Below are 10,530 nucleotides of genomic sequence, written 5' to 3'. Positions count from 1 at the left end.
AAATGTGTTGCTGGAAAAGCGCAGCAGGTCAGGCAGCATCCAGGGAACAGGAGAATCGACGTTTCGGGCATAAGCCCTTCTTCAGGAATGAGGAACGTTTGTCCAGCAGGCTAAGATAAAAGGTAGGGAGGAGGGACTTGGGGGAGGGGCGTCGGAGATGTGATAGGTGGAAAGAGGTCAAGGTGAGGGTGATAGGTCAGACTGGGGTGGGAACCCTCCAACCACAAGGGATGAACTCGGATTTCTCCAGTTTCCTCATTTCCCCTCCTTGTCTCAGTCTAATCCATCGAATTCAGCACCGCCTTCCTAACCTGCAATCTTCTTCCCGACCTCTCCGCCCCCACCCCAGTCTGACCTATCACCCTCACCTTGACCTCTTTCCACCTATCACATTTCCGACGCCCTTCCCCCAAGTCCCTCCTCCCTACCTTTTATCTTAGCCTGCTGGACAAACTTTCCTCATTCCTGAAGAAGGGCTTATGCCCGAAACGTCGATTCTCCTGTTCCCTGGATGCTACCTGACCTGCTGCGCTTTTCCAGCAACACATTTCCAGCTCTGATCTCCAGCATCTGCAGACCTCACGTTCTCCTTATAAATAAACAGCCTGCTGCCTGTTTTGGACAGGAGATTCTATATCTGCTGTCGGGTCTTGTGTACAATATTCAGGCATAAATGAGAAAAGCGTACTCCACCCAACTGATCCAAGCTGACTACAGCCTAACCAATGATTCTTAAGAAGACTTTAGATAGTCCAAAAGAAAGGGACTGAATGTTTCTTTGGGAAGATTTTCTTTGGGGTCTGGTTTTGCAGCAGTTTCATCCTGGCTCCAGAAATCTATTGCAGATTGTTGCCACTGCCCACATTATTTCCTTCACTACGACTGTAACTGCAATGCAAGAGAGTTTTTCATTTCCCTGGAGGAAAAACTAGTAAAAGCTAGGAACACAGCTTGCAGAGTGAATTTGGCTTGTGTACCTTAAAACAGAGCTCCAGTACAAATGGTGAGTTCATTGCTGAGATTTAATGTATTTTTGTTCAGAAAGGATCTTCCCTCTGGGTTAGATGTAAAATGCTTGATGATATCCCATGATTGTGAAAGATGCTGTATAAAGGTAGGCCCTTTTAAAAAAAACAAACAGGTTTTGACAGGATAGGTTGAAAGGAGCCATCTTCTCACGTGTGGAATAAGGAGTTACGACCTTAAGGTTAGAGTTCACACAATCAGGATTATGGGAACATTTTATTCCACCAGATTGTGGATATTGAGTCAATAGAAAGTTATAGACTGTTATTATATCTTTATTAGTTCAAAGGAGATGATGGCCTTGTGGTGTTATCACTAGGCCACTGTTGGAATATTGCGTGCAATTCTGGTCTCCTTCCTATTGGAAAGATGTTGTGAAACTTGAAAGGGTTCAGAAAAGATTTACAAGGATGTTGCCAGGGTTGGAGGATTTGAGCTATAGGGAGAGGCTGAACAGGCTGAGGCTGTTTTTCCTGGACCGTCATAGGCTGAGGGGTGACTGTATAGAGGTTTACAAAATCATGAGGGGCATGGAGAGGGTAAATAGACAAAGTCTTTTCCCTGGGATCGGGAAGTCCAGAATTAGAGGGCATAGATTTAGGGTGAGAGGAGAAAGATATAAAAGAGACCTAAGGGGCAACATTTTCACACAGAGGGTGGCATGTGTATGGAATGAGCTGTCAGAGGAAGTGGTGGAGGCTGGTACAATTGCAACATTTTAAAGGCATTTGGATGGCTATATGAATAGGAAGGGTTTGGAGGGATATGGGCCGGGTGCTGGGAGGTGGGACTAGATTGGGTTGGGATATCTGGTCGGCATGGACGAGTTGGACTGAAGGGTCTGTTTACATGCTATACATCTCTATGACTCTATGACTATTAATTCAGAGACGTCCTAGGGCCTCGGGTTTAATTCCCACCATGGTCAATGGTGGAATTTGAATTTGATGAAAATGTATAATTACAAGTCTAATTAAAATCCACATGGTTCACAAATATCTTTTCGAGAAGGAGCTGCTGTCCTTACCTGATGTGGCCAATATGTGATTCCAAACCCATAGCAATGTGGTTGACTCTCAACAGCTATGTGGCCTGGGCAGTGACACCCATGTCATGTGAATCAATAAAATAAAAGTTACAAGTTATGATGCATAACAGCAGTTGAGGTACAGAACAGCAATGTAGGCTTGAAGGGTTTCCATCTTGATTTTCTATGGCACAGGCCTGGGTTGCACAGATGGAGAGTCTGTTGACAGTCAAGCAACTAACTGACTCACATGGTGGCATGTGGGTAAAACATAAGACTAAGGAATTGTGCAACCAACACTGGCAGCAATGGCTGAACTGTGAGAATCAAAGTATCCTAGTTAAATGGAAGAAGTTAAATCAAAATTTTTATAGCTTGGACAATCTAAACATAGAGACCACCCTCCTGGTGAATCTAACATTACCATTTGTTCCTTCAGGTGACTGGAATCAGCGTTACCAATGGTAGAGATCAGTTGATCATCTTTCACACCAAGGCAAATGATGATCTGGTGGTTTGCTTGGACAAGATGCAACGTGGAAATGATAATAGGATTGGAGAAGTTGTTGGTGTCTTGGCGAATCACTTTAACAGGTGAGTGATACATTCAACATCATACTATGAAACAAATGTAAATGTATTCTAACTATGCAGCAATTCATCTTCTCACAAATACATAGAATATCTGTGGCATCCACCTTTGGGGTGAACTATGTGCTGTTAGCTCAAGTGAAATAATGAATGTTATGCTGTTCTCCAATTCGACTATTCTTCTAGATACAAGGATTGATGAAAAACTAATATGGTTTCATTATTTGAAAATAAAACTATATACAGATATGTCTGATTGGAGAGTAATTATCATACACTTAACCTCTACCCTGCTGCTTGCAAACTGCCTGTAAGTCATGGCAGTAATACTGTTATGAGATGGCGGTGAACACTTGTGTTAATTTAACCAAACACCCAGAAGAGCTCACTTTGCCTCATAATCTGTTAAAATATGAGTGACAGAACTTTCCAAATTACACTATTTAAAGAAAATAACATCAATTTATTTTTTCAACTCTAAAAGTGAACATTAAACAACAACTATTCATAACTCTAAGCCCCCGCCCCTTTCTCTTAACTGCTTATTATCTGCCTCCAACTCTATAACAATACACTGTTCCAAAAAACACCTATTAAAATTATATCAACTTAATTTCAAAACCATATAGCGGCTGTTGTCTTCAGTGTCTGTCTTCTTCTGGCTGAAGATCTTTCTGGGTCGTCTTCTTTCTCTTTACTGCGAATATGTTTCATGTGAAAAGGTACCTTTGATAGAGAGTGTTTCCTAATTTCTGGATCTATGTTGATGGCTCTGTCTTCGATTTTCAAAATGCCTGCCTTTTTTATATCCCCAACATAGGATTGTCTCATTGGTTCAATATTGACAAAACAATAGAGTCAAACTCGATTGGGTTCTGGTATCCCGGGGCATAATTTAAACTAATGGGTTAAATTTGAATTGTTGTCAAAACAGCAACCAACTTGAGTATCCCTTTCACAGCCAAATGTTACATATTTTCAATTTTCCAGTACACTCTGAGACTACTACTTAGTCATCACAGGTGTTTGTCAGCTTTCAGTTCAGAATAGCATTCACTCTCTCTTAAAGGTAGTGTACACGCTTTCAACTTTGTAACAATACATGTCATGTTAAGATCACAATGACTGACAATGGCACAGTATGCTTCCATGGAAGTATGTGGACCTTATTCCACAGCACTATGCTCTCTAATACTATCAATATAACAGGGAAATTAGTTGTCTTTAATTTCATGAATTATAATAATTTGTAGTTTCACACCCTTCCAAGACTGCAACAATAACAGAAGATGAGGTAAATGCAGGTGTAGTGGCTTAATAACATTAAACAGAAAGGAAAGCTATACCAAGGGTGCTAAAAAGCTCCCCAGTTTTGTGATTGCAGTGTTACGATGTAGGTTCAAATGAGAAAGATATTTGCCCATTTGATTTCCAATTCCAGAACATGAAGCTTCTTGGATGATCCATGAGGAGTTTCTTTGATAGACACATCCTAATTTCTCCCATCAGCTATCTAGTGTTCTACCCTCAGCCATCTGTCCTGATAACCCCTAACAATGGGTGCGATCATCTGTGTAAGGGTGCTGTGGAAAAAAAAACATTTGGCACCTAAAACCACACATCATTCTGTGTTAATTGACCCAAAGTAATAGTTTGTACTCCTCAGCCATCAGTAACACCAATTGGGAAATATAATGACCACAAAGGTGCTGTGTGGCAACACTCAAAGATGAAATTATTAGTCAGAATGACAACTTTGGCCAAATTTGAAATTTGCCAGAATAGAGATGACAGAGCTGACAGATTTGATAATCTAGTGATGATACAAGGAAGCCAGGGATGTTTTGCATTAGCTCATGATATTTAGGATGAAAAGATGGATTAGAATAACAGATGTCAGGGTGGAACTGCACAAAGTGGAATGAAGTTCCAAAGGATGGAGAAGTGCAGCTTTAGGTGCAATGCGAGGTCACAGCTCTGGAAGACCAGCAACAAGAGATACAATTCTTTCTAGCGCTGTCACTATTGTATTTTATAACAATACACCCCAAGCTGCAAATGTAAAATGGCTGGACTTAAAAGGCAAGATCGTGACATCTTGAAAATGTCCATATTAGAGGGGCAGAGGTGCTGGATGTCTTAAAACGTATAAAGGTGGATAAATCCCCAGGACCTGATCAGTTGTTCCCTATAACTCTGCAGGAAGCTAGGGAAGTGATTGCTGGATCCCTTGCTGAGATATTTGTATCATCAATATTTCCAGGTGAGGTGCCAGAAGACTGGAGGTTGACCAATGTGGTGCCACTATTTAAGAAAGGTAGTAAGGAAAAGCCAGGGGACTATAAACCAGTGAGCCTGACATTGATGGTAGGCAAATTGTTGGAGGCAATCCTGAGGGACAGGATGTACATGTATTTGGAAAGGCAAGGGCTTATTAGGGATAGTCAACATAGCTTTGTGCTTGGGAAATCATGTCTCCCTAACTTGATTGAGTTTTTAAAAGAAGTAACGAAGACGATTGATGAGGGCAGAGCAGTGGACATGATCTATACGAAATTCAGTAAGGCGCTCGACAAGGTTCCTCATGGTCTACTGGTTAGCAAGGTTAAATCACATGGAATACATGAGAATTAGCCAGTTGGCTACATAACTGGCTCGAAAGTAGAAGATAAGGGGTAGTGATGGAGGGTTGCGTTTCAGACTAGAGGCCTGTGACCAGTGGTGTGCCACAAGGATCGGTGCTGGGTCCACTGCTTTTTATTATTTATGTAAATAATTTGTTTGTGAACGTAGGAGGTATAGTTAGTAAGTTTGTGGATTACACCAAAATTGGAGGTGCAGTAAACACTGAAGAAAGTTACCTCAGAGTATAACGGGATCTTGATTAGATGGGCCAATGGACCGAGGAGTGGCAGATGGAGTAACTTAGATAAATGTGAGGTGCTACATTTTGGAAAGGCAAATCAGGGCAGGACTTATATACTTAATGGCAAGATCCTGGGGAGTGTTACTGAACAAAGAGACCTTCAAGTGCAGGTTAATAGTTTCTTCAAAATGGAGTTGCAGGTAGTTAGGATAGTGAAGAAGGCCTTTGGAATGCTTTCCTTTATTGGTCAGAGCATCAAGTATAGGAGTTGGGAGGTCATGTTGTGGTTATACAGGATATTAGTTAGGCCACTTTTGGAATATTGTGTGCTATTGTGGTCTCCCACCTATTGGAAGGATGTTGTGAAACTTGAAAGGGTGCATAAAAGATTTACAAGGATGTTGCCAGGGTTGGAGTGTTTCAGCTATAGGGAGAGGCTGAATGGGGTGGGGCTATTTCCCTGGTGCGTTGGAGGCTGAGGGGGACCTATTGAGGTTTATAAAGTCATGAAAGGCATTGATAGGGTAAATAGACCCTGTGGTAGGGGAGTCCAGACTAGAACTTATAGGTTTAGGGTGAGAGGGGAAAAATTTAAAAGTAACCTGAGGGGCAACATTTTCACGCAGAGGGTGGTGCGTGTATGAAATGATCTGCCACAGGAAGTGGTAGAGACTGGTACAATTACAACATATAAAAGGCACCTGGATGGTTATATGAAAAGGAAGGTTTAGAGGGATATGGGCCAAGTGCTGGCAGGTGGGTCTAGATTAGTTTAGGAAATCTGATTGACATGGAATGGTTGGACCAAAGGGTCTGTTTCCATGTTGTACCTCTCTATGACTCTATGATTCTATGACTTCTGTAACTAGGGGGATTGGCAATTGTCAGTTTCAGAAATATCTAAAGAAAAGATACAGAAATAAGTTTATCAAAGATATAATTTTGTCCCAAAATCCAGACCACATTATCTGTTCCAAAAACATGGCAGAAGGCAGTGTTAGTGGGAATACATGAATTCAGCTGTATAGAAGAAGCTTTCATTTGTATTTGAATCAATGTCTTAAATTACTTGGAAGTGTTTAATTAAATAGTGTAGAGTGTTTTATTCTGAAGCCATGGTATTACTGACCTGGAACTGCTTGATGCTAATACTGAATGGAAATAAAAATGCAGAATGTTCTGTTCCCTAGTATCACTTACCTCCTCAGATAAACAAGATTACCTTTGAGTAACACCTTATTGACATTGATTATTTAATATGTAGCTACTTGGTCTGTTTGTACGTCTTCTTTAAGACCACAGTTGTCTGCTAGTTGTATTAATCCTATAGGCATTACATGGAGTAGAATAAATAACTAAATGATTTTGACCATCAGGACCTCTGCTGTAGACTGCTTTCTACTACCATGGCAACAGATAGATCATTGATGTTTCACATTATTTGATAGTTCTTGTGAAAAAGGTGTTGCTGTACAACATTGTGGGTGTTTTTGTTAAAATTTTTTAAAACTGTTGCTGTCAAATGAAAACCAATTTCCATGTGTTGTGTTTCTTTAGATTTTTTTTTTGTCATGGTTTGTTGGTCAAATGGGACCTCACTTAATTTTGCAGAGATCCAGACATAAATCTTCTGGTCAGGGTCAATGTTGAGGCATAATTCGAGCTGCTCGTGAAGAATTCTGTGAGCAACTCACTTGCCATTATTCTGTTAGCGCACTGTGGAGCATTGAAAGATCAGCGCAGTCTCCCAAGGGGGGAGTCTTCATAATGGGTTGGTAACATTCCCATTTCAGTATCAGCACACTACATGTTCAAGTACCATTTGTGTTGTTGTTGATACTGCCACATTTGGGAGCTGTTGGAAATCAAGGTGGTCCCAGAGTGAGCACATCTGGAGTAAATATCTGCAGTTGGGAAACTTTGGATTCGAGTTGAGGAGCTGGAGTCTGAGCTGCAGATGTTGCCCCACATTAGAGAAAGGAAAAGTTAGCTGGGATGTTAGCTACATTTCTCTAGGAGGTGGCCACTCCCCTCCGATTAGATCATCTGCATTGAGTCTGTGCTCAGGGATAGGAGGGTGTAGCCACAGATGAGGCAGGAATGTGCACCCAGGAACTAGTATTTGAGCAGTAGATGTGATCTACATGGACTTCAGTAAGGTGTTCGACAAGGTTCCCCATGGGAGACTGATTAGCAAGGTTAGATCTCATGGAATACTGGGAGAACTAGCCATTTGGATACAGAACTGGCTCAAAGGTAGAAGACAGAGGGTAGTGGTGGAGGGTTGTTTTTCAGACTGGAGGCCTGTGACCAGTGGAGTGCCACAAGGATCAGTGCTGGGCCCTCTACTTTTTGTCATTTACATAATGATTTGGGATATGAGCATAAGCAGGAGTGTTGCTGAACAAAGAGACCTTGGAGTGCAGGTTCATAGCTCCTTGAAAGTGGGGTTGCAGGTAGATAGGATAGTGAAGAAGGCGTTTGGTATGCTTTCCTTTATTGGTCAGAGAATTGAGTACAGGAGTTGGGAGGTCATGTTGCGGCTGTACAGGACATTGGTTAGGCCACTGTTAGAATATTGTGTGCAATTCTGGTCTCCTTCCTATCGGAAAGATGTTGTGAAACTTGAAAGGGTTCAGAATGATTTACAAGGATGTTGCCAGGGGTTGGAGGATCTGAGCTACAGGGAGAGGCTGAACAGGTTAGGGCTGTTTTCCCTGGAGTGTTGGAGGCTGAGGGGTGACCTTATAGAGGTTTACAAAATTATGAAGGGCATGGATAGGATAAATAGACAAAGTCTTTTCCCTGGGGTCGGGGAGTCCAGAACTAGAGGGCATAGGTTTAGGGTGAGAAGGGAAAGATAAAAAAGAGACCTAAGGGGCAACTTTTTCACGCAGAGGGTGGTACGTGAATGAGCTACCAAAGGAAGTGGTGGAGGCTGGTACAATTGCAACATTTAAGAGGCATTTGGATGGGTATATGAATAGGAAGGGTTTGGAGGGATATGGGCCGGCTGCTGGTAGATGGAACTAGATTGGGTTGGGATATCTGGACAGCATGGACAGGTTTAACCGAAGGGTCTGTTTCCATGCTGTACATCTCTATGACTCCAGGATTCTATAACTGCCCAACAGTTATGAGGATTTTAAAAACTGATGAGAGTGGGACTACAGGGACAATGAGCAAACTGAACACCCATCGTGGCACAGAGATATTAAAGTGATGGGGGTGGGAAAGGAGCACTGTAGTTTTCGGAGACAGTGTAATTAGAAGAATACATTCTATTCTCTACAAGCAAGAGCTAGCATCTCAGAGGTTACATTAGCTGCTTGGTGCGATAGGACAAGAAAGGAATCTGAACAGGTAGGAATCTATTGAAGGAATCTGAACAGGTAGGAGCTAAATTAGAAAGCAAATGCATCATGTCAGTCAACGATCGAAGCCATGAACAAACTGACATAAAGAAAATCAAGGAGTTGAAGATGTGGTTCAAAGATTGGTGTGGGAAGAATGGGTTTCAGTTTATGGGACACTGGCGCCAGTACTGAAAGGAGGAGAATAGAATTGATCTAGTCAGGCAGGCTTTACCTAAATCATGCTGAGTCCAAAATCTGGTGAAGAGAGAGATTTAAAATAAATACAGGGGAAAGGTCTGGAGAGGGGATTTGGGGGTCCTTGTCCATAAATCATTAAAAAGCTAGGATACAGGTTCAGCAGGTAGTAGGGAAAGCAAATGAAATATTGACTTTTATTTCAAAGGGAATGGAGTATAACAATAGAGAGGTTTTGCTAGACCACAGCTGGAATACTGTGAACAATTTAGGACCCTTTATTGAAGGGAGGATATACTGGTATTGGAGGTAGTCTAGAGAACTAGCCCAATCTGAGGCACAGAATGATTTTCTTATAAGGAGAGATTGAGTAAATTGGGCCTGCACTCATCCGCGTTTAAAAGAATAAGAAGTAATTTTATTGAAACAAATAAGAGTCTTAGGCAGCTTGACAGGGTAGATAATGAGATTTTGTTTCTCCTTATGGAAGACATCAGGACAGGAGGCCAGAGACTCAGAGTGAAGAGTTGCCCAATTAAGATGGAGAGGAGGAGGATATTTTTCTTTGAGCACTGCGTCTGTGGAATTCTTTACCAAAGTTGGGGCTTTAAGTATACACAAGGTTGAAATTGACAGATTTTTTTATTCGTTAAGGGAATCAAGGGATATTGGGGTGGGGAAGGAAGCAGGAAAGTGGAGTTCAGAATGATCAGACCATCCATGATCTCATTGAATGGCGAAGCAGGCTTGATCGGCCAAATGCCCTATATCTGCTTCTAAATCTTGTGATGTCATGGTCAATAAGGAGAGAGGGGCCAACAGGATTCGCGTTGGTTTCTAATGTCCATGTAAAAGAAGGCCACAAAACAATCTGTGTTGCCCTCCCTTCAGCAGAGTACATCAGAACAGTAGACACAGCTTCAAAAGTTAAAACTTCATGCTCAGTGAAATCAAGAAGCATCTACACTCCAAATTAAACTCTCACTTGACAGTCGATTTAATTGCTAAGTCAGCAGATAAAAGGGAAGGCAAATGGAATGATAAATCCAGACCAAAGGGGTAGCCATGGGCACATGTATGGGCCCCAGCTATGCCTGTCTCTTTGTTGGCTACGTAGAACAGTTGATCTTCCCTAATCACACCGGCACCACTCCCCACCTCTTCCTCCGCTACATTGATGACTGCATTGGCGCCACCTCGTGCTCCCGTGAGGAGGTTGAGCAATTCATCAACTTCACCAACACATTCCACCCTGATCTTAAATTTACCTGGACCATCTCTGACACCTCCCTCCCCCTCCTGGACCTCTCCATCTCCATCAGTGACGACCGACTTGACACTGACATTTCCTACAAACCCACCGACTCCCACAGCTACCTGGATTACACCTCTTCCCACCCTACCTCTTGCAAAAATGCCATCCCGTATCCCCAAATCCTCCGCCTCCGTCGTATCTGCTCCCAGGAGGA

The 10,530-nt window shown here is 42.2% G+C and overlaps 1 protein-coding gene across 3 annotated transcripts in view; it reads left to right on the top strand.

Annotated features, from left to right (window-relative positions):
• Positions 1-10,530, top strand: part of LOC122548945 (unconventional myosin-Id-like) — a 141,843-nt gene that overhangs the window by 101,897 nt on the left and 29,416 nt on the right. For all 3 annotated transcript variants that reach the window (XM_043687950.1, XM_043687952.1, XM_043687951.1), the window contains exon 21: positions 2,493-2,647. In XM_043687950.1, coding sequence (XP_043543885.1) covers positions 2,493-2,647 — 155 coding nt within the window. The remainder of the gene's footprint in view (positions 1-2,492; positions 2,648-10,530) is intronic.

Source organism: Chiloscyllium plagiosum, chromosome 4, assembly GCF_004010195.1.
Source record: "Chiloscyllium plagiosum isolate BGI_BamShark_2017 chromosome 4, ASM401019v2, whole genome shotgun sequence".
Lineage (NCBI taxonomy): Eukaryota > Metazoa > Chordata > Chondrichthyes > Orectolobiformes > Hemiscylliidae > Chiloscyllium > Chiloscyllium plagiosum.
The sequence above is the reverse complement of the archived record's forward strand: the minus strand, read 5'-3'. Positions and strand labels throughout refer to the sequence as shown.